General features: G+C 51.4%; 5 protein-coding genes across 5 annotated transcripts; 2 read left to right on the top strand and 3 right to left on the bottom strand.

Moving 5' to 3' along the window:
- Positions 1–654: 654 nt before the first annotated feature.
- On the bottom strand, positions 655–6,972 carry Triagg1_1305 (uncharacterized protein; the record flags this gene model as incomplete). Its single annotated transcript, XM_062895361.1, has 1 exon — positions 655–6,972. The coding sequence occupies one exon, from the start codon at positions 6,970–6,972 to the stop codon at positions 655–657; it is 6,318 nt and encodes a 2,105-aa protein (XP_062759644.1).
- Positions 6,973–8,078: 1,106 nt separating this feature from the next.
- Positions 8,079–11,117, bottom strand: Triagg1_1304 (transcriptional regulator family: Fungal Specific TF; the record flags this gene model as incomplete). The annotated part of the gene is made up of 8 exons (XM_062895360.1): positions 8,079–8,562; positions 8,616–8,689; positions 8,748–9,288; positions 9,355–9,773; positions 9,834–9,978; positions 10,040–10,234; positions 10,319–10,724; positions 11,042–11,117. 8 exons carry the CDS (start codon positions 11,115–11,117, stop codon positions 8,079–8,081), a joined length of 2,340 nt encoding a protein of 779 aa, XP_062759643.1.
- Positions 11,118–15,651: 4,534 nt separating this feature from the next.
- On the top strand, positions 15,652–16,900 carry Triagg1_1303 (uncharacterized protein; the record flags this gene model as incomplete). The annotated part of the gene is made up of 2 exons (XM_062895359.1): positions 15,652–15,805; positions 15,882–16,900. The coding sequence occupies 2 exons, from the start codon at positions 15,652–15,654 to the stop codon at positions 16,898–16,900; spliced, it is 1,173 nt and encodes a 390-aa protein (XP_062759642.1).
- A 1,311-nt stretch (positions 16,901–18,211) lies between these two features.
- On the top strand, positions 18,212–19,720 carry Triagg1_1302 (uncharacterized protein; the record flags this gene model as incomplete). Its single annotated transcript, XM_062895358.1, has 1 exon — positions 18,212–19,720. One exon carries the CDS (start codon positions 18,212–18,214, stop codon positions 19,718–19,720), a length of 1,509 nt encoding a protein of 502 aa, XP_062759641.1.
- A 913-nt stretch (positions 19,721–20,633) lies between these two features.
- On the bottom strand, positions 20,634–22,064 carry Triagg1_1301 (uncharacterized protein; the record flags this gene model as incomplete). Its single annotated transcript, XM_062895357.1, has 1 exon — positions 20,634–22,064. The coding sequence occupies one exon, from the start codon at positions 22,062–22,064 to the stop codon at positions 20,634–20,636; it is 1,431 nt and encodes a 476-aa protein (XP_062759640.1).
- Between the last annotated feature and the right edge of the window lie 1,878 nt (positions 22,065–23,942).

Raw genomic sequence — 23,942 nt, 5'->3', positions numbered from 1 at the left:
CCCCCCCCCCCCCCCCCCCCCCCACCGAACCATCAGCGTCTCATTCCACGAATAGGAGTATAGATTCAGCATCAAAAGACGAAGAAGGGTAAGTAAAGCCTCCAGTCAAAATATAAGCAAGATTTCCTCCTACATAGCTTCTTCAAAACACTCCTTAGCTCTCTCTTCCTATAGTCATCAACATCATTAATGATTAAATATTTATCTCGATAGAACTCTTAAATTTCCGATCTCTCTCCAGTAGTGGAAAGCGAAAAGTGCAGCTGGCGGAAAAGAGAAACATGCTTGTTTCCATAATATTACTGATCCTGTAAGACCCAATCAAGTTGTCCTCTAGTCAGTAAGGCTTCTCCATATGTGTGATCACTGGCGACATGACACCATGAACTTTTGATTACTTGATCTAAGAAATGGGCTTACTAGATACTTCTGGAATAGTGAAAAAGCTTGGCAGCTTTACAAAACGTATTTGCTCTCTGACTATTACAGCAATGCTATTATTGACATAAGAGAAGCTTTTAAGCCTGTTATATTTTTCATCAGGCTGCAAAGTATCATTATTAGCTGGCAGTCGTATATAGCCAAGTTCCCGACCCATAAAGACTATCCAACCTAAAACATTAAAGCAACTTCTACTCATAACCACCACTACCCTTATTCTTCACTCTCCTCGCTCTCTTCCACACTCCTTTCTTCCCTCTTCTCCCTAAACAACTGAATAACATCACGCAACTCCCTCGCAACAGCAACGTCAATAGCCGTCCTCAACTCACCATCCTCCCTCCGCGGATCAACACCAAGCTCCATCAACTTCTCAAACGCACCCTTCAAATCCTCCCGCTGATCCCAATCCGAGCTACCACTCGGAAGCCCCCTTCTCGCCGTTACATGCAGCAGCGTCTGCCCCCGTGCATCCACAGCCATCAAGTCCGCACCCAGATCCACAAAGACGCTCAGCGCCCTCGCGTGCGTCACATCATTGGCAATAGCATATGTTGGATGCGAAACTTTGTGCTGGGGATCACGTGTGCCTTCCCACCCAGCACTCGCGAAACGCATCACCGGAGTCTCGCCCAAGGCGTTCCGGGCGTTGATATCGAGGTTGGTGGAAAGCTTGCGGAAGAGTGAGGTCGCTTTGACGGCTCTTCCGGCGTGACCTACGAGACGAGGTGCGAGCTGGTGAAGCGTCGAATTACCCGTCGCGGGATCTGGCTCACTTATATCAGAGCCTGCGGATATGAGGTGCTTGACCGCAAATAGGGATCCTTGGAGACGATCCGCATATGCCGCGAGTGCCAAATGAAGAGGCTTGCGGCCTTGCTTGTCGGCTATGTTGACGGCAGCGGGACCGTGTTCAACCAGCGTGATAAAAGCCTGCCGTTGCTTCTCATCGTATTTTCCGGGAAGCGTACAGAACCAATGCAGCGGTGTACGTCCTTCGTCATCGACAGCGACGGCATCAGCCCCGTGCTTTAACAAACCAAGGATGGAATCAGGCACGATACTCACGCATGGTGATTTCTCTTCGTCGTATGTTGGCGGTCCTACAGGGACAGTCGGAATACAAGCCAAGGTTAGAAGGGTGCGTCCGCGCTTGTCCTTGCGGTCGATATCTGTCTGTGAGAGTTGAGGGAGAAAACTGTCTATTTGACCCTGTTCCTCGACGACAGTATAGAGCAGACATCTTCCATCCGGGTACAGTTTGAATGGATCAGCGCCGTGCAAGAGCAACAACTCCATGGTCGCCTGCTTTCGTAAATGAAGGTCTGCCTCTGGATGATCACTAGTTGACGGTCGAGATACCTCATGGAGCGCATATCGCACGTTTTCCGCCCCTTGTCTGTCGTCCTCTCCCTCCTTGCCTAAAGATGGTAGCTCGTTCGGATCCAAACCAGCTTCCAACAACACCTTGATCGTCCCTGGATCATTCCATCTCGCTACCATACGGGCTATAAGTCCCGGAACACACTTGGCGTCCGCTCCGTTCTTAAGCAAGAGTCTCGTGATCCCCGCCCGGTCCGACATCTCCAATGCGGAGAAGCCATTGTTCCATCTAACCGGCTCTGATATGTCTTCCGTCTGCTGAATGGTCGCATTTACATTGGCTCCATGCTTCACCAGTACCCGCACCGTCTCTTCTCGCCAATGACCATCCGGATAACTATGGTCCAGCGCCGCCAACAGCGGTGTCATGCCGTCTTTGTTCCGCGCCTCGATATTCGCTCCTTTTGAGAGAAGGTATTCGAGTGCCTCAATCTGCCAAAAGCAGTGACCGCTCGCGAGGATGTGCAACGCGGTGGCTCCTCGTAACTTGTCACAATATCCTCGTCGGTTATAGACAGCATTGACATCAACACCAATCTTGTCAACGAGGAACTGTACAATGTTCAAAGATGGGAGTTCCCGTTCGCAGGCTGTGCCAAGAAGCGTGCCGCAACTTTCCTCGTCTGTCTGAACCCGCTCTTGGGCTTCAAACAGGGGCACTTGGTCGGCAAAGTACTCGAGCAGGTCTACATATCCGCCGTTGACGAGTAAATGGAGGAGAGTATTGTCCTCATACTGGTCCAGTTCAAACACATCTCCGCCTAGCGATGCGTACTCTTTAATACTGTCGTAATCCCCATCATCAAGAGCACGCTTTAAGAGGTCAACTTTGTCAAGTCCAGTCACTACTTTGGCTTGTGTATCCAATATGGTCTGTCCGTCAGCTATGTATAGCTTCTCTTTCTTAGGAGTTTGGGGACGATCCATTTCAGAGACTGACCATCGCCCCCGCCACATGCTACCATGTTGCCGACTAGGGAATGTAACCGAGATACGACGGACCTTTTCGGCTGCTTTGTGTTTATCTGTGGCCATGATAAACTCTGGGGATTTCATGTAGCTGTCCCGGACTTTGACACCGCTTGTAACCAGCGCGCGTACCATATCCCAGCACTTCTTCTCTACCGCCAGATCCAGGGGAGTCACATTCCTGGTCGTCCCGTCTTCTTCTTCAACGACTGCCTCGACGGTTAAATCGACTCCAGCTTGGCGCAACATGGTAACAATATCCGCTGTGCGAGTTCTGGGCGAGTTCCATTTAGGTTCCGAAGGCTCAAACTCGGCCATGGCATGAAGCGGCGTAAGGCCTTTGGCATCTAACAGCCAAGGGTCTGCACCATGTCGGAGGAGCTCCCAGACACTCTCCGGCCGTCCAAAGCAACAAGCGTAATGTAGTGGTGCTCTACCCTCGCCCAGAAGATTCACATATTTCTCAAGCACGCCTCGACGTTGGTACTCTGATAGGAGAAGGTTGACGATGGAAGCAGCTCCCTTACGAGAGGCAAGATGAAGCAAGGAGAGATGATCCGCCGCGAGGATCGTTGGATCAGCCCCAGCGCGGAGAAGAGTCCCAATCTCTATTTCTCCGAGAGCTACAGCGTGGTGCAAGGGGGTAAAGCCATTCACATCCTGCTCGTTGATATCCAAACCCTTGAAAAGGGGGGTTTTGAGCACATATTCCAGGACACCGAAGCTCTTCACCACGTGTAGCGCCGTCTGGCCAGTTGTATTCTTGGCAAGCGGTGCGACACCAGCATCGACCAAGACTTGCATTATCTCAGGAAGATTCTTATCTTCGCAAGTGGAGCGAAGCACCGAGTGAATGAGCGTGTCTCCTCTGGTGTCGAGTACCTCTGGATCTGTGCCTACCGATACCAAATAGCGAAACCAACCGGCGTCCTGTTGTTCTTTTGCCGCATCGTGCAAAAGAGTTCTGCCGTCTCTGGCGGATACCTTGGGGTCAGCGCCCAGACGGATGAACATTTTCATAGGGTTGAGGTTCTTTTCGAATCTCCTGCCGAGGACCCATAGAATAGTCTCGCCTCTCTCCTCGTCACACGCGTTTATATCCATGCCCGCTTCCACGAGCACTCGGAGAAGTTCCTCGTCGCTGTCCGTAGGAGCAGGATGATTATATTTCCACAGAGGCGGATGACCCTTGCCATTACGGCGATTCAAGTCCACGCCAGAGTTTGCCAATTGTCGGATTAAAGGCAAAAACTCTTTATCAGAAAGGAACCCGATGCTCCCCATAATATGATGAAACAAATTATCCCCGTTTTGATCTGTAGCGTGTACATCGGCCCCGAGATCCACGAGCTTGTTGAACGTATGGACATCTGGTTTCAGCTGGTTAAAAACAGACGAAGTGCCCATGTTGGTGATAATCTCCAGCAAAGGCGTTCTTCCCCACGCATTCACAGCGTTTACATCTGCCCCATGTTCAACGAGCATATCGAGCAGTTGGGGCTTCTCCGGGTTAGCGATGTGCATAGGTGTGTTTCCTTTGTCCGTCCGGACGTTAGGATCTGCTCCTGCTGCGAGGAGCACCTTGGCAAGAATCTCTTCAGACTTGTCCAACGAACCCCAGTATCCAAACGTCGTACTAGTCTTCTGCACAGCGAGATGCAGAGCTGTCAGATTCTGGCCACGTCGAGAGTAGGCCCAATCCATTGTGGCATTCACATCTGCACCGGCTTCTATAAGCACTCGGACGCATTCTTCCGCCTCTTTCACGTCATCCTTCATAAAGATACTCCTCTCCTCTGGAGAAGAAAACGCATGAAGAGGTGTTGGCCCTCGTTCGTTGTCGATTTGTAGCGTGATATTGCCGCTGTAGTCGTAAGATCGCCCCCGGGCACATCTCATGTTCGGGTCTGCACCATATTTGAGGAGTAACTTGACCAAATCTAGCTTGTGTGACTCGGTTGCCCTAAACAGCCTTGTTTTGCCGTTCTGGAAGCATTCAATGTCGACTTTGCCCGTGTTCAGAATGGCCTCTACATTCTCCACGTCATTGACCTGGTGAAAGTATCTATTCACAGAGTCTGGTGGAATAAAGGGCAGAAACGCCTGGACAACCTCGGGTTTGTCTCCTCGGAAGGCACATGACAAAGCGGTCTTTCTCCGACTCTCCGCTTGCTCCTCTGTATAAGTGACAAAGTACCCTTCATAACAATCAAATTCCCTGAAGACTGGGACTGTTTTAATCAGCGGGTCAACACCAGCGGCTAATAAAAGTCGAACAACTCCCGAATGACCACGTAATGCCGCCCTGTGTAGGGGCATGAGGCCATCATTACCACCCGACTCCGCGTCTGCACCTTTCGCAAGCAGAAACTGGGCAATTTCATCATGGCCATTCTCGGCGGCGTAGGATAATGAAGTACGGCCATCTGAATCACGAGCGTCGACGAGTGTTGGCTCGTTTCCTTCAAACAGCTCGACTACCGCCAGTGGCATGGCAAGTTGGGATTGCACAGCAGTGGCAAGGTGGAAGACAGTAAAAGAGCCAGATAGTCGATCACTCCAATTCATCAGCATCCACGTCTCAAAAGCTGGCTTTCCAGGACACAAATAGCGAGCCAGGGCTTCTCTAACAACGGCCAGCGGCCGCACTGATGCATTCTTAAGATGAAATGCGAGGTTTTCAGCAGCGTAGGAGACAAGGGGGTGTGTCTCTCTCAATTTGGTTGCGACATCTTCCCTTCTTTTTCTCTCTTTGCCCTGCCAATTGTAGTCGTCGTAATTTGCCTCTCTCTCGTCATCAATAGTGACGTCGAAATGCGGGCAGCCATTGAGATATTCCAACATTAGCACCGCAAGCATCTCATGTGAAGCTATATCGTCAAGAACAGGGAAAGCAGCGGCGTCCTTCTTTCTCGTGGCATCGTGCAGAAACTCGGTAAACGAATGGTGAATAACGCTCACGCTCTCATCTTCCAGGAGCTCCAATAACCTCCCGCAGCTCCGCCGCGCCAAGTCCTTTCCTTGTCCAAGACTTATATTCAGCATATTGGATAGCAGAGATCCAAGCTCAATCAATCGTAACGGTCGACTCGCATGCGTCACACACATGAGGACCTTGGCTTGTTGCTCCGCGGTGACTCCGCTGCGATAAGCATGTTCTTTTAACATGTCCTCGTACACATCTCGGAGTGTACGTGGAAGTCGATCCAGACTGCTAGGCAGAGTCTCTTCAGTGATATGCCCATCCCGTAAGCCTTCGGCTAAATTATCAGCAATAAGTCTCGCGTGAAGAAAGAGTCCGTTGGCTCGTTCACAGATGGCTTGCTTTATCAGCTCGTTTTTGTCGTCGCTTAACGGAGGCTCGAGAGTAGCCATCCTGGCGTTAACATAACGTACCACATCTGGGAAAAGTAGGGCAGGGTCAAGCTTCAGCCTGATGATTCCGCGGTTACTAAACGCCTGTTCAATCTTAGGTAGCGGCCTACTCGTCATCATAACCTTGATTTTCTCAGGTGCGGCGGTGCTCAGCTCAACAAGACGACTCGTCATGCCCTCAAAGTCACCATCATCCATCTCATCTAAGGCGTCCACAACGCAGTACACATTCTTTGTGACACTCTTAGTAAGAGCCTCAGCGAGAGCAGGCCATACCAAGCTGCTCTCATTACGGTTGATGGCATGATCCTGCGATATGGCCGTCAAAGTGGTTACCAAAGCAGGACAATGAGAAAGCAGTTGCGCAGTAAAGTCGCGCACAAGGTAGTTGGCGCTGTGATTCTTGTCGACAATCTGACGAAAGAAGAAGAAGAGAACAATGTTGCCAGACTCTTGCAACTGGCGCACTGTACTGGCTGAAAAGACAGACTTTCCGCTACCAGCAACCCCCCGGACATGGAGACACGAGCCCCCATCATGATCATGGTCAGAGTTGGCGTCGACATTGGCCCAACTGCGAAAGACAGGCGACTTGTGGATCCACCCGCCAGTTCCAGGCACATGTGAGTGTAAATGTTTCATGAACTCGCTCCCTGGGGAGAGAAAGTCGGTTGGTTGGAGCCATTTTTCCAGGCTGCGAATTCGTTGTTCGTGTGAGTCGTTTGGCTGTGGTGGAGGCGCGGGTACCGCATCTCGCTCTACAATTTCGAATGCCTGATCCGGGTCAGCATCAACACCGGCCATGATGACAGTGATGCAGCGTAGAGCAGATGATTCAAAATACAAAACAACGAAACACGGCGGAAACAGCGACCATTTTATCCTCGTGGTGTCGGGTGGTGAGTGGCATGTGCAAGTTGCAGCAGCGCCCCGGTCTTTGCCTAATTCGGTCTCGACTCTCCAGGTTGAGTCATACCGTGATGCGATACAGCAGTTGGCATTTAAATTGGTTACGATGAGCTAAACTAGAGATGAAAAGGAAGATGGCGTTTCTCGTCGGGGGTTTGAGACTTGCAGAGGCTTGGGGCATGTGTCGAGATATCCCCTACGTGATGTGGATACGGAGTCGGAGTCGGATAGGCCAAACTATTGGGTCATCTCTCTCCTCTTTACACAACGAAACTTCAAGACTACATATACAGGCGGTTTCATATAATGAAATGTTATATAAACACGACATCAGGCTCGAGTGTGTCATGTTGACCATTTGGATGGTATAGTTCCGAAATACAATATCACAATATTGCATTTGAGTGGGCGTATCAAGATGAACAGGCTATTAACACCCTCGCCCATCTGCCGAGTTCAACCTCTTCTTCCACCTCACCCAGGGGGGTTAGTTTACCTATGCAGAGCACAGTAAATAGTATGATTCGTTTATTGGCTAAAGACTTTTGAGGACAAGGCATTCGCTTCTCGCCTGTCGCACAACCCTTCGCCCAGTATCGCATGAGTCTCATTTCCACGCCGAGTCTCGCCGCCAATCTTCGCATCGGAGGATGTCGATTTAGCAGTCAATGTTTTGCTGAGTTGCAGGCGTTGTAACAGCTCACTGCTTCGACAAGGAGGCCTGCGCGTAAGATAGCTGTGACAACCGTGAGCACAAACCCTGTGGTGCTTTACCGCGATCGGGGTGTATCCTTGAGATGCTTTGCTCGTGAGCTCCCGGTCGTTGTCACACATAGCAGCCTCATATTGCGTTTATTCTTTGTTTTGGGATGGTAAACCGCTGGAAAGTAACTTCTCCTCTTCTGCGCTTTATCCACTGCTAGCTGGGTTCAAAATATGACAGTCCCTGAAGTACATGATTCGTTTTGTTCAAGTAACTAGAATTAGCAGGCACCCATTTCTCACCCAGGGAGCATTGGGTCAGGCAAGTTCATCCAATGGGGTACTTCAGTCATTCCCCACGTCAGATATGTCGACATTTCATCAGCTGTTTTAATATAGTCGTCGACCGAAGGCTGCAATATGGCTCCATTTTGCACCATGACACCTGCAGATGGCATAATTTGAAGGGGATTCCTTTGCGCCAGGCTTTGGCTCATCAGTTCAGGTGCTACCTCGATCGGGGGGTACGTCGGCCTCAAGATTGGCAGCGAACTTGTAAAATCGCCGCCGCCACTCTTGTCCACCGCCTCTTCATAGATGATGCCCTGACTCGCGTGGATTAACGGTGATTTGTTGTCGTTTCCTGAAGACATCGTCTTGGCACCCCCCGTCGCTTGAGATTCTTGAAGCTGCACTCTCCCTCGTCGGAAGGAGGCTAATGCTACAAGGTGGTGATCATCGGCTGATCCTGTGACTTCAGCTGGATCGATTGGTATGCTAAGGCTGGATATCAGTCAACAGCACGTACTGGAAGTGATCAGAGATTAAGAACGAACCCAAGTGTTTCCTGATATCGCTCTGCAATGTCTCGAAAGCCAAAGAGATGGCACAGTGGAATAATGCCACGAATCTGGTTTGCAGTTAGCACCTCGTTCGGCAAATACATAAACTGGCCCATCAAAACTCACAAACTGTGCCGGCGCCTCTTTTCCACGATTATGGATGGTCAAAAGAAAGTTCAAGTTGCTGATGATATTGTCTCTGGTGACCTGCAAGGTCTGGGGGGATTGGTCCACAGTCGCTGCGTAGATAATCTGTACTTTGGTCGATTCAATGGTCGCATCGGGATTAAAGAGGTCATCGAAAGCACTACGATCGAAGCTCAATCCTGTGCGGATGATGTCGGAAACTTGACTCGCATGGAAGCGGCATAGACTTTGGCAGTGTGCGCGAAATTCAACTGGGGAGTTCTTGAAGGCTGGTGCCAGCGGGAAGCTGAAGCCGGCTAGTGAAATGCGGGTGAGATCGAAGATGACGGCGTGGATAAAGAGATGTAGCGCAAAGACAGCCCCGAGCATTCCTTTGCCTTTGAGCTCGTATAGATTAGCATCTGTGAGATAATATCGTTCTGGCAAATTATTGTACAGAGCGATAAGTTGATCAATGATTATGACGAATTGCGACGACGGCTCCCAAATGCGCATGCCAGGGTCGGCAACGCGAATAAGTCTAAGTCATTAGCGAAGAACGGAAATAGAGGCGGAAAAGCTTGTGGAAAGCGAAGTATTAACTTACTGCATTACTTTTGTTCTCAATCGCACAACCACAACCAAAAGAGCCGACAAATCCAGCTCCGAAATGGCGGTACGCATTCCTGAGTCTTCGATCTGCAAAAGATAGTGTTGTGGTGCGGAAAGCTGGGATGTATTGAAGCAATCGTCGGAACAAGGCAGCGGAATGCTTGGTATGTGATCCTTCCAACACATGTTTTTTTCAACGCCATTAGCCGTAAGACTATCAATGACGAAGCTGGCCCAAACGATGCGGTTTTCTATTTCCCGTTGCATCATCTGAGCCGTCGTGGGATGACTGGGAAGGGGACGTGGCGAATCCAAGCCCAACAACCGTATGGCGCGATGCAGAAAAGCCAGTAAAATGAAGACCAAGGCATGCTGGTCCTCGCGAAGCCCATATTCACAGAGAAGGCTTACTGTCTATCAGACAAGTTAGGTTAAACGGGATAGTCGACTAATAAATGCTCAGGTAAGCCTTACCATGAGGTTTTGGACTGTGGGAGCATGCATCTCTCCTAATATCTCCTTTCTCGCCCTCTCAGCCCATGCCTGCCCAGGGATCACGCTTGGAAGCGAGTCGCGTTCGGGGCCATCTAGGGTGAACGTTGCATCAAAGTAGATGTGTCTGGGGCCGGATAACTGATTAGGTTGCCTCTTATACGCAGCACAAAAAGGGGGTTGCTTACCTGGCGCCAAGGGCGCACATGGCATAGAGCAACGGCTCTCCATAATCCTGAGCTACGCTGGCCGACTCAAGCGACTGCATGAAGGAGGGTTGATGAACAAAGGTCAGACAACGAAGGTGGTGAGACCGGTCGAAGAAAGCATTAACCAGGCGAAGTCGGAGACCATGATCTTTTGGTAGAGTATCTGTGCACAAACTTGAAAGGACATTAGTTGACGAGGTTATGGCGACGACCAGTTGAGCTCTGAAAAAAGGGCTCTCATTGGATATCCTCATTTACCTCTCGATATTCACACCAAAGGCGTGCATGAGTGCGGGATTTGCCCATTGGCCAGATCCCACGGGCTGAACTGAGACAGTCGAGCTGAGCCCCGCAGCAGCAACGGTAGAACTTGCGACGGAGCTGGCGGGTTGAGTAGAGGATTCGCGCTCTTGCTGCTTATCCGGCTTTGAAGGATAGACACAGGGCAGATGGCGCAGGATGCATCGGCGGCACGACGGCCGAGTCTTGGTACAGCGATGCTTGGATGACCGACACTCTTCGCAGGAGCCCACCCTTCTCTTTTCAACGCCGGCAGCCCTGAAGATGTTGTCTGCCGACTTTTGCATCTCTTTGCGCGAGATGAACTCGCTCTGCGGGCTAAACCCAGGACATCCGACTCCCAGGCGAAGGCAATTCCGACACTCTGGCATAGTTTTGTCGCATTTGACCTAATCAGGAAAACCGTGGTGAGAAATGCGCTGAATGGCAAAAACACGTGAGGCCAAAGCAACTCGAAGTCTCTGAGACTGCTCCTCCCTGCTAATACATAGCCAAGGCCTCAGTGAGCTCTGCGTACCTTTCTTGATCTGCAGACCAGGCAGGCTGTGGCGGGGTTTTCCGTCAGTGACGATAATTCCATCAAGTCATTGCATATTTGAAGAATTGTCATTTTGAAGAGAGAAAGGGAGGGAGGGAGATGGTATAGTCACGAGATGAATTGTAACAGACAGTCTTACTCACCTATGGATGCCATTGGCGCGATCTCATGTTGAGCCGCAGTCGCGCCACTGCGCTGCTGCTGTTCCGAGGAGCCCATTTGCTGGCGCGCTGAGTGTTTGCTGAGGCTGCTAGTAGGTCATCCTTCTCTCCCGTATCCCGCAAGAGTGGCCGTGGGGAACTGGCATGGCGGAGGGGGCGAATTGCCTCGAGAATAAACAGAGTTGAGTTGGTTTCTCAAGAAGACGAATCTAGAGCATCGCTACCCAGCAACTAATATCGGTCCCCTTTCAAACCAAACGGCTGACTTTGCGACCCGATCCAATCCCAGGGCTGCGGCGGCCCCCCCGCTAGTGAGTCGCGCTGCTGCTACTCAAGGCTCGGATTGAAGCCGCCTGGCCCTGGCTAACATAAACCTGGTTGCATCTGACGGCACAGGGAAGACCGGCCGAGTTTGGTGGCGGAACCCTTGTGGGTGTTTTGGTCGGGGACTTTGGGCGAGTCGTCATGGCTGTCCAGTCAAGTCAGTGTTGATCCCAGCATAGCACAGCACAGCACAGCACAGCACAGCACAGCACAGACGATGTGATGAATGTTTGGGGCTTGGCCTTTGACGCGGCGGTGATGGTGGCTGGTGGCTGGGTTGAAATGGAGAGACAATCTTGACACGCCCAATGCATGGGGACACGAGTTATCAGTTGAAAGTTGAAAGTGGTTCATGTTTTTTCTGGAAGTCGAAAAGGTAGTTTCATTCCGTACCTTCCCCCTGCATCACACTACAAATGCCGGTTTAGGCGATGCTTGCTATCGATAAGTTCCTATAAGGCATTGAAGGTATCATGAGTGATGTCGTGTGTCTCGTCTGTTGGCAACATGAAGATACAGCACAGGGAACTGCTTCTCCACCATCGTGAGACCGCTCATTACAATTGATGTGAATCACAAGGTAAATGCTACAATACACGCCCATGGAGACACAGCTGCTGCAATGGAACATTCACCGCTCCAAGGGAAATAACGTCGTAGCGCATCGCGGCCACTAGGTTTGACACCAACCCTCAATCACACATCACACAAGCCTTCAAACCACCTGCTTCAAGCCACCGCTTACCTTCCAACAGATAACAGCTTAGTAGCCAAGCGTCATAGACGAGCTGAGCCTTCTTGGCCTGTACCGGCTACTCTTTAGGTGCATGCGCCTTGCAGCTTTGCATTGAATCTTTAGTCATTGATCCATCCTGGTCGGCTTAATGGGTGCTCATGCACTCAGATTTGCGCTGGGGTGGCATCGATTCTTCACAGGCAGCGGCATCCTAGCGGCATTCGATTCTACAGCGGACAAGCTAACCACAAGCCACTGCTGTCATCAACATCATGCCATCTACTAGTAGAGGGACCAGACCCGGACTTTTTGACCCTTAACTACGGTAGAGTAAAAGATAGCCATCGTTCTAGCCCAGCTCCAGGCCGTCGATCGGGGTCCCCTGCCGCTATCTTGGGGAAACGAGGCATTATATTCCATGCTTGCAAGTGGCAGTCAAGTCCCTTTGGTCTGTGAGAAGTCACCTAAATTGTATAATCCCCGGCAATCAATACATGATACTGTGTTATATAAACCAATTTCCTCCATCGTCCACCCTCCATCGAATCGAGGAATTCATGTCATCGGCAGTTGGCTGCTGTTAGGCCGTGTCATCTTGTTATTAGTCCCAAATACGAGCATCTTTGGCTTGCATATCCGAAAGGATTCAATCCATGTATGCTGTCCAAACGAAATAGTATTGGGCATCAATGCCTTATTTTGATATCTTCATTACTCATGATTATTTGTTGCTCGTCGAGCATCTCTCTTTTAAGCGAGTTTTGGAGCCCAACAACCACCAACAAGTGATGTTGCAGGATCTTCATCATCAATGTTTAGGATGCTCCCTACCCGGGTGGCTCTCAATGTCGTCTGGCCGGATGGGATGTGTTCCGTCCCATGTGCCTAGATCTCCCGCTAATGTGTTGTTGGAAGGCTATTGCGTAAGCACACGCAACGGATATGGCTAACATCTTCTCTATCTCTGCCTAGTCTGCTCGGAAAAAAGAGGAGGAAACCCCAAGTTTGGTGGCGGTGTGGAACTCGGACATAGTTGTAAGAAGTCAAAGAAAGACGTGGTGATTTCACTTTCTTGTATAGTGACTAATAAAGTCTGACGGAGTTCAAGTAACCAAGAGTCAGTGAACAAGTATAACTGGCTCCTCCTGATGAGCTGCATGAAAGCACCTATTCTTGGAATCCTCGCACAAAGAAGAAGAAACCAGCGTCTGCAGCAAATGCAGAACGGAAAATGACAGTATCCGAACAGACGGCTCGAGTCAGCGCTAAGATCAGAGCCGACGCCGTATTTCGGCAATAGGGCCGAGATGCATGGAAGAAATGAGGCGGCAACGGGACAATGCTGCCTTGGTGAATGACATGTGAGCGTTGGGATTTATACTCATAGAGCGGATAATGAGGCCCGGAGTTCATTTGGGAACTCAATTCAAACTTAACAGATAAATATGAACCGTAATCTTAATACGGGTCATATGCCTGTATAATATACTTCCCGTCCTCTTCAACACGTTGCCCGCTTGGCTCTGTTTCCACCCTTGTTGTCGAGAAAATGTACTGCAACGGCGAGGATTCTTGGCACATCTATTTCGAAACTCGAATAGTAGTATACTGCCCACAATGCTTCTACCAATAGGACCTTTGCTGCCCTCAGTTTCTACAATAATGAGTTCTTGGCAATCCCCTCCCATGTTCACATGTAATCCAAGGCCTTCAATGGCTCTAAGCTCGCACATGTCTCCCTTTGTCGTGTCGTGTTCAAATATCTCGCAGTAAAATACCCTCTTATTCTTCCCGCTGAAAAATACGACAGACTCTTTTTTCCTGTCTTTCAAACTTTCCCGTCTCCTTCGCCTGCACCGTCAGCAGCATCCTCCGCTTTTCGCCCCATCTCTAGATCCCGGAAGTACATGTATACAACTGCATCGTGTTCACCCTTTGCAGAAACCAGTCTCCATCCCGCACTGTCGGAATTACCTGATTATGTCTGTACTAAGGGTCTTGGTGACAGATTACTCGGTAGTTTCCTGCCCATTAGATTTCTTTTTCTTGTTCTACTATTCTGTTTAGTCGTTTTCCCCTAGCTGACTCTGCCTGGTTGGATTTTAAAGCCCTTTGTTTCTTCTTGGAGATGTCTCTTAATTCGCTTCACTGGCAGCGACATGGACGTACGTGCAGCCTTATGACTCTTCATCTGTGCTCAAATTTGTCATCATTATTACAACATTTATAATTTTGAAGCTTAGGAAAAAGCGAGTATCTGAGGTTAATTAACCTTCGGATGCAAGCATCTAATACTACAGTATTATGTGATGGTTTAGCGGGGCCGCTCATGTTCAATGCCAGATTCTGACCGCCCACACTCTTCACCACAGCGAGGGATTGGATTGGCCGCCTCGAGCTGCAGGCAAGGGACGATGCAGCATTCAAAAGAACCACGAGGGAAGGCATATAAGGCTAATGTAGCCTCGCGCAGGAGCTGGCCTTTTGGATGACCAGTACCCATTGTTTTTCTTAGTTGTCAATCATAAGGGACGTCGTCCTCCCCGCGTGTGTCAATGACAAAGAATACGACATGTTGGTTGCCAAATGGGTCTTGTCGAAATCTCATGTCTACAGAGAGAAGAGCAAGATGCATAAGCAGTTTTCGAAAGAACAGATGCCGATACAACGGCCCGCGCCCAACCAGAGACGGCTAGATGATCCCATGCCTGCTCTTCGAGACCTTGTGAACAACAAAAGAAAGCAAAGAAGCCAAGTGAGAGCACCGCAAGTGTTGTCAAGGTTTCTTACAAAGCGAGCGCCTGATCCGTCGCGCACCGATCCAAAACACAGTATGTCCGGACCACCAATACTCCGTGTGTGTTTGACGTTGACGGAGGTAATAGAGCCATTGAATTAGACGGTGCATACGGAGACTCGCCTTCGATAATCCGAATATCCAACCGAATCGCAACATGTGCGAAGAGAGAGACGACTTCAGTCCGACATCGCACTTTGCAGGAGGCTGTCAGCCGATATCAGCTTATTACATTCAACGTGTGCTAATAACTCAATTTCCTATCAAGTAAGCATGAGAACCAAGCACTTCGTGTTGGCCACGTACGAATATCGTTTCTCCGAGCTCCTTCATTGGCGCTATCGATGAAGGTTCGTCCACGTCTTATCAGCTGGTGGATCCCCGCCGACGAATCTGTTGCAATTCGCTCGACGCAAAAGGCGCGCAGTCCGGCGACATCCGCCAGTTTCTTCTGAATGGAATGCGCCTAGAGACACGTCGGTTGAGCATCCATGGATAACACGGAATAGGAGCATCTACTGTACAATATACGAAAGTGACAGAGATAGGAAGCTTATTTACGCGACCCACCGGGCTGACTATCGAGCTTCGGCCTCCTCTCAGCCAACTTGAACCAACGACCAAGCATAAGAGTCCAATATCCCCCCCCCCCATTATTTCGTCATCTTCAGACTTGCATCGAAATTCAATCTTGGTGAGACACAACGGCGAGAAATAGAAAGCAAGCAACACACAATGTCTCTGCCAAGGATTGGAAGAGCCGGCCGTCAGTTGGCATCATACGCCACAGTTGCGTCCAGAGCTTCGATCCAGCCAATTGCGCATCCGCCCGGATCGGGGGTTCGGTTCGGAGCGGTCGTGCAGGGCGTCAACGTCAACAAGATATCAGGTAAGGAGCCTTGGCTGCTGTGCCACCGCCCTTCCTGTTTCACATTGACACAACAGCTAATGGTTTCAAACATCAGACGCCGACTTCGACATGATCAAGGGCGCTCTGTACAGACACCAAGTCCTTGTTTTCAAAGCGCAGCATGACGCCTCTTCCAAGGCGCAATACGAAATCACCCAACGATTCGATCCCGAGGCGTCAGCTTCCTACGGCCACGGAAAGACGCTCGACGCCAAACGGTCCATCTTGCATCCAGACCTCAAGACGATCCCACGCCAGCCACAGGTCCAAGTGATTGGGAACGGCTTCGTCAAGGAGTACGAAGGGCTGAAGAATATCCAGCTGCGGCACCCCCACCACAAGACCTTCCACGCCACCGTTATACCGGACGAGGACGACTTGGACTTTACCCGGTTCTACAGATGGCACATTGATGCCGCGCTGTATGGGCTCGCCCCTCCGGTGGCCACAACCCTCTTCGCGGCCCAGGTCCCCGGCGGCCGCACGCAGACGATCCGATATGAAGACACGGGCGAGGAGCTGACCGTTCCTCTGGGGACGACGGCGTTCGTCTCTGGCTACACCATGTATGACCTCTTATCGCCGCAGGACCAGCAGTTCGCCATGTCGACAAAGGTCGAATACGCCCCGCATCCCTATGTGTGGATGAGCGGTGCCAAGTCTCGCTCGGACGGCCTGGGCCTTATCTCGGAGGGCAAAGAGGTGCCGCTCGACAGCCTGCCAGAGATTGAGCAAGACAAGATCCAAATCCTGCCCATGTGCTGGCGCAACCCCCAAGACGACAGGCTAGCGCTGCAGATTCACCCGTCCGCGGTTCGGAAGCTACATCTGGGCAACGGCGAGGTTATCGACGACCTGAAGGAGGTGCGGGAGATTGTTCACCGACTACAGCGGCCCGGTATCGCGCCTGGCCATGTGTATGCGCACGACTGGGAGGAGGGCGATTTCGTCATCTTCCACAACAGAAGCCTGATTCACTCAGTCGTCGGGGCGTTTGCGGAGGACGAGGTGCGCCTCTTTCGTCAGTGCAACATTGCCGGCAGCAGCTTGCCCGAGGGGCCAAGATACATGTAGGCAACATGAAGATGGAATGCCGTCGATGTGTGTCAACGTGATGGTTTCGAAACCAAGAAAGAAAAAAAAACCCTTACAGTCCGCCATCGGCCGGCTACGCGGCTGGAGGTGACGAGAGCACGAAACTTTGCCGATCTCATGACACAGCAGGACACGGCGTCAACTAGGCGAAGCTGTCAAGTCTCAAATTAGCAGGCTTTGACAGGGCTCGACAAATTACCCCAACCCGTGCCACAGTGCAGTACCACCTCTTGCCATACCGCTTGTTGAGGTTGCAAGCACACTGAGGTGGCTCCCTTGCATGATATAGACACACACACACAATCGATCCTCCCGAAAAGCGGAAGCCGGGACGCAACGCTGCCTATCACATTGGCCAGCAAATGTGACGGTAGGGGGGAAGCGGTTGAGGGGCATCGTGTCTCGTCCCCCCGCATAATACGGAAGAATACTGTAGCAGCGCTACTACATGCATGGAGCTCTGGTCGATGCGGGCTACACCGTCCCTTGTTGCGGGAATAACAATCACCATCACGCAGATAAGCGGTCCTGGTATCGGAGTCGAAATTGCTGTTCTCATGACCCTTCGATGTGCCTCACCAAAGATGCAGCGCATCACGGGGCGTAGGTGAGCGGCTGAGGTTGCGCCCTGTCGGCTTTGCTACCGACCAGCACAAGCACACAATCGTGCCCTAGTGCATGCACAGCGGCCGAAAGGGGGCACTTCGGTGTTGCCCCGCTGGCCCGCTGCAGTGCGCTGTAATGTCGCGGTTAGCGGGGGGTTTCCGGGGGTCTCTTGGGGTCGCAAGCGCCTCGAGCGTTGACTAATAGCGATCCAGCGGTGTCGGGATAGCGAGTACGGATAGGCGAGACAGAATCTTACATACCTGACCTCCAGCTTAGCCATACCTAGATCGATACACCTTGCGTCATTAGACGGCGAAAAAAAAAAAAAGTTATATGACAAGTCCGGTGCTTATCTCAACTGACTCGCCCTCCTATTTCTTCTTGTGACTCGTCCATATTTCTTGGGAGGATTTTGCTTATTTGCCTCCCAATTTCGTTTTCCATTCGTCTTTTTTCTTTCTTTTGCCTTTTTTGTTTGCATTTTGTTTTCACTCGAGAGCTGTGTTGTTTTTTGAAACTGGCAGCTCTTCATGGCCAGCAGTGGACCGAGTTGATCTAATCTCTTGCACTGCCCCCTGATCTCACTCGGCCTCTTTGATCACCTCTATTTCGTTCCTCTCCTCAACTCCAACTTTTTTATTTTTTTTTTATTTCCACAGAGTATCGCCTCGCACATCCGTCACAATGACTCCTCCGCCCGACCCGATATCATCGTCATCCTCGGATCTCACCCTCATGGACCCCGAGCCCATGCCCTCAGAATCCACGCCCCTCATCGCCGGCAAATCCACAGACGAGGCCGAGAATGGCGCGCACCACAAGCCCGGCAAGCCCTTGCCCAAGATGCAAATCTTCCTGCTCTGCTTCGCGAAGCTCATGGAGCCAATCGCCTTCTTCGCCATCTTCCCCTTCATCGCTGAGATGATCCGGCGCAACGGCAACCTCCCCTATTCAGACGTCGGCTTCTACAGCGGCCTCATCGAGTCGCTCTTCTCCGCCACCCAGATGATGGTGCTCTACTTTTGGGGCCATCTCGCCGACACCATTGGCAGGAAACCCGTCCTGTTGTGGACGCTTATCGGCATGACCGTGGCCACCTTCTTCTTCACCGTTTCGACCACCATCCCGCAGATGATCCTGTTTCGATGCATCGCCGGTGTCTTCAGCGGTTCAGGCTTGGTGATCCGAACGATGCTCTCGGACCACACGACCTCGGAGACGCAGGCCGTGGCGTTTAGCTGGTTTGCGTTTGCCAACAACATGGGCATCTTCCTGGGACCGATCATTGGCGGTGTGCTCGCAGACCCGGTGGAGCAGTTCCCGGGCCTGTTTGGGGGAATCCAGCTCCTTGAAGACTATCCGTATCTCCTAGCCGGCGTCATACTTACCGTGATCAACATTGTCAGCATCGTCTTATGCATGGTCTACCTCGAAGAAACTCTGGAGCCCGAAACTACCGAGACTACTTCCTCGTCGACCGCCGGCCCAGTAGCTCGACCTCACCGATTGTCCACCCGGGAGCTCCTCAAGGCCCCCGGCGTCGCCACCGTCATCTGGGTCTACAACCACGTCATGTTGCTCGCCTTTGCCTTCACCGCCATCCTCCCCGTGCTGCTCTACACGCCCGTCAAGCTCGGCGGCGTCGGATTCTCCGCCTTCCAAATCTCCCTCTGGATGGCCTTCCAGGGCGCCAGCCAGGCCGCCTGGCTCGTCATCGCCTTCCCCTTCCTGCAGCGCCGCATCGGCACCAAGGGCTCCATGGCCGCCTGCGTCGCCGCCTACCCCTTCTTCTTCGCCGGCTACGTCCTCATGAACTTCCTCCTCAGGGCCGACACCGAATCCACCACCGCCGCCTTCTGGGTCGTCGCCCCCGTCGTCGCCGTCGTCGGGCCCGGCGTGTCCATGGCCTTTACCGCAGTCCAGCTCGCCCTCAACGACGTGTCGCCCAACCCTCACGTCATGGGCACGCTCAACGCCTTGGCCATGACCGCCGCTAGTGCCGTCCGGTCCTTTGTCCCGGGCGTGTCGACGGTGATTTTCGCCATTGGCGTGCGGAACCAGATCCTCTGGGGACACCTCGTGTGGGCAATACTCATCCCCATTGCCATGTCGCTCATGATTTTCGTCAGATGGCTTCCCGAGGACAAGCAATCCCACAAGCTTGCCCGGGAGCAGGAGGAAGACGAAGAGTAGATATAAAAAAAACGATGAAGAGCGTGTCTTCTTTTATGATATAAAAAAATGGCTCGAGAGAGAAAGTAAAAGTGAAGGGAACAAACATATACGTTGAGGGAGCACGAGTGCTCCAAAAGACACACATCGCATTTACATGGAAGGATTCAAGAGTCTTTCTCTTTTTTTTTTCGTCCATTTCATTACTTGTATATAGAACCCCATATTGAAATCAATGAATGAGACCAAAAACACTTGCTCACCATCGCAGTAAATCCAAAATCCAACTGATTCTCGCGGTAAATCCAGAGTGTATTCGTGTCTCAATTACAATGGAAACTAATTCTAAATAACATAAAACATCAAGCAAACAACATGAAAGAAAGCATATTGAAACAAACAAATCAAACATATTCCTCCACCCAGTCTCACGAATCACAGGCATAAACAACTTAGTAGCACATGATTATAAATAATTGACGACAAGAAGGAGAAAAATTGTATATGTATATCTGTGTACATGATATGAAAAGAAAACCGATTATGACCTCCGTAGCGGCGGGGAGAGTGTAGAAAGTCCTGTTCTCCCCCTCCCTGAATACCACCGTTCCGTCGGGCCTGAACGTAAAAATTGCGTAGGACGCCGTGCTACCGTGATATTTTCCTTTTAAAAGACCTGTAATGCAAATGCCTGGACATCAAAATGAAATAGAAAAAAATAGAAAACAATAGGAATCCCAAAGCCAGTCTCTTTTTTTTTGTTCTTTTGTCGTTTTGTCTTGTGAGGTGAGTGTTGTAGCGCGACAGAGCGAGTATCAACATCTTTCTTCGAGATAAAACAAAATCGAGCCACCCCTGATCCTGTCCACGTCTGCATCTTCATCTTCACATGTCATACAACACATCTCTCAACATCGTCGTACATGCCCTCTTCTTAATCGTTCTTGGCAGACTCCTCGTCACCAAGCTTCTCGCCCCTCCAGCGTCGCCACTCAAACGTCTTGGAGGGCTTGGTCCTGATGGCCTCTGCCAGCTTAGACTCGCTTCGCTGAAGCCAGGTGTCGGCGGGGGCATCGCTGACAGGCCACAGGGGAACGTTTTCGGAGCTAAAGAAGAAGTCCTCGGGCTTGTAGTTGGAGTGCGAGGCGATGATGTCCATGTCAAGAGCAATCTGCTCGCAGTAGCTGTCGAGGGGAAGATCGTTGACGTCGTGGCCAAAGGGATTCTCAATCTCCTGGCCAATGAAGAGCAGGCCGAGAATGATGTAAGACGCAACGGTGGTGGCGGGAATGGTAATCCAGTGGAGCACAGCGACCATCTGGAAGGGCAGTAAGACGACGTAGAGCCATGTAATCTGCTGGAACAGAATGCCGTAAGCGATGGGGAGAGGGGTGTTCAAAACACGCTGGCAGCCGGTGAATGCGTCGTTGAGGGCGGCAAGGTTGTTGAAAGCCAAGGTCTGATGCATGGGGACAGGGAGCTGGCCTCTGCTAATCAGGTCGTCAATGGTAACAGCAAGGTGGTTGAGGATTTCGAGGGGCAGGTTTCCAAGAGGCTTCTCTGCCTTCTTGAGCTGCTTTCGAGGGTTGCTAGCGGCAAAGGAGAGGCCGAGGTAGTCTCCAATGGACTTGAAGAAATTCTTCCTTCCGACGCCGCCGTTGAGGGGCATGGTGGTGGTGGCAGACTTGGCAAACGTGTCGAGATGGCCGACCAGATGCTCTATATCCTGGTATGCGGTGTAAGGCTCGAAGCGCAAGCTGTGCTTGAGGGAAATGGCGTAGGCGACAACCAGGTTCATGGCGCTGATCTTGTAGAGCATCTGCTTGCGGACGTCCACGTTGGGGAGCACCTTGGCGTGGATCCAGAAGATTCGTCCAAGAGCCTGTGATGAGGTAACCAGAGCCGCGAAGAAACGGCGACCTTCAGCGTAACGCTCGTATGCTGTGGAACCGCGGAAGCTGAGACCGGTGGAGACGACGAAACCCAAGACTGTCAGCAGGATGGAGTTGACGGCGATGTTCTTCTTTGCTATTTCATAGATGCAGGTGACGCAAGCACTCCAGGCGGACATCCAGATGAGAGGCACAATCATCTTGGGCAAGATGCTGCCGTGCATCTGCAGGAACAGGGGCCACTTGGAGTGCTTGTCCATGTTTCGCGGGCCGGCAAAGTAGTCTTCGAGATTCAGCGTGTGACGCCTCTGGAGGGGGATTGAGGCCGCCATCCTGGCGCCGGGAACATTGGTCTGCTGCTCCTCGAGGGGAATCTCGGTGCTGGTGGCGCGGTGCTTGTCATTGTTCTGGGCTGGCTGTTGTTGATCCACGACAGTCACGTCCGTGGGGACATAGGCGTCGCCGTCCGACATGGTTTCGGTCGATCTGGATGACGCCGGGATGCTTGGTTTGTTTGGGCTTGTTTTCTTTTCTTGATCGATGGGGGCAGGCAAATGTCAGTGATGCTAAGCTTCAGGTGCTTTTTGGAGTTTTTTGGAGTTTTTGTCTATTGAATCGGGGGAATTGATGTCGAGTTGCTGTCTAGAGGAAAAGTGAAGAAAGAGTGAAAGGAGGCCGAAAAAAGCGCAACAAGCAAGCCGGCAGTGACTGAGGGAAGCAGCAAGCAGAAAACAATGCAAGTCACACCGCTGCTGCAACACACCCGGGCAAGAGGCAAGTAATTAAAGAATTGAATGGAACGGGGAAGGGCAAGGGGAAAACAGAGCAAGGAAAAGCATGGAAGATATATGAAAGAAAGGGAACATGGAAAGGAGGCAAAAGGAACCGGAAAAGTCATCGACTGCTGAAAATATCAACACATCAAGCATGGGTCCATGCGCTCCAGTTTGTTCTAGCTCCGCTCTAGGTGCAGCTCCAAGGAACTCCACGAGGCGCGGGGATCGATTCAGGCACTGGCTGGCCAGGCCGTAGGGCGCAGTTGGTGCCCCAATCCCCTGAAAGTTGGCGAGGTCCGGCCTAAGTTGGCGCTGCTCTGCTGGTGCTGTCAACTCAAGCTCTCCAGCTAACCTACCTTAGTGCTTTAGATTAGACGCCGGTTGGCTTTGAGCTTTCCAGTTCTTTTTTTTCCCAGGTCCGGGCCATTGTTTTATTTTTAGTTAGGTAAGCCAACTTCCATCATGGTTGACAAGAGGTAGGTACGAGTACTTTGTATGGAGACTTCCATTGTTTCTTCCTCAGGCTTCAATCTCTTTCTTCCACTTTGCCAACATACATCCTCTCCTTCTTTCTTCACCACTTTCACCTCCCACTTTCTCCTTCTCCCCGTCTCTTCCTCTCCCGTGCTTTCTTCCCTCTTTGAGCCTCATTCTCTTTGCTCCTTGCTGCACCACCCCTGCACCCCTGTTTCTTCCTCTGCAAACGCATGCAAGTCGGCGTCTCCATAGCGCTGCTTACTGACCGTGTAATTCGCTGGCCGAGACGGTGGGTTCCATGCAGACCCGCCGTCTGAAACAGGTGGCTTCCAAGGAGGTTGCTTACATGTGCATCTTTGTCCAACAGGTACTCCGTATGCACCAGCCGAGAGGTACAGTCACCGTGCATTTCTGAGAAACAGATACGCGGCAGGGGAAGCATGTGAAGTCGCTGACATGCAGCCAATGCATGACTGGGTAGCCTCAGTCTCATCATATCGACGACCCTCCCATGCCATGCAAGCCATGCAGCGCCACCCACAACGGACAGGGAGGCCCGAAACAGACATGAGTTTCGACAAGACAAGGCGTGGTGTCTCGGACAGCCGTTGTTGGGATGCAGACGAACGCATCTCGAGGGCCACTTTCAAACTCGATCAACGTCACGCAAGTCTGAGATGCGCAGTCAACTGAGACGGCTGCAGCAACCACCACCATCTATCCGTCAAACCACTTGGCAGAGGCTACTGTACCAAGCCGCAGTGGAGGCTCTTTTGTTTTGAGGCAGTCCGTCGTTGCAATTTCTTTAGCCGTCCCGGACACGGCCAATACGAGGTCACCGTCAGGTCCAACCAACGGAGCCGTTCCATCAGCCGCAATGCCTCCCGAACGGGGCCCCTTTCCACCATCTTAGCTCTTGTTTAGGGCGTGCCATGATCAGGCTTTTCGCCTGTGTCTTCCGGCACTTGTAGCCGCTCCTCCCAGCTTCCTTGTCTCTGTTGGCCTCTCTCGTGCTTGCACGTCGACAAGTCAAGTGCTTAGCGTCAGCGTCTACTACGCTTGTACGCTTAACCGCTATTCTCAGCACACCAGACAGAA

The sequence above is a fragment of the Trichoderma aggressivum genome, assembly GCF_033847375.1.
Source record: "Trichoderma aggressivum f. europaeum strain CBS 100526 chromosome Unknown scaffold_003, whole genome shotgun sequence".
Classification (NCBI taxonomy): Eukaryota; Fungi; Ascomycota; class Sordariomycetes; order Hypocreales; family Hypocreaceae; genus Trichoderma; species Trichoderma aggressivum.
Note: the sequence above shows the minus strand (reverse complement) of the source record. Positions and strands in the feature narration are given on the sequence as shown.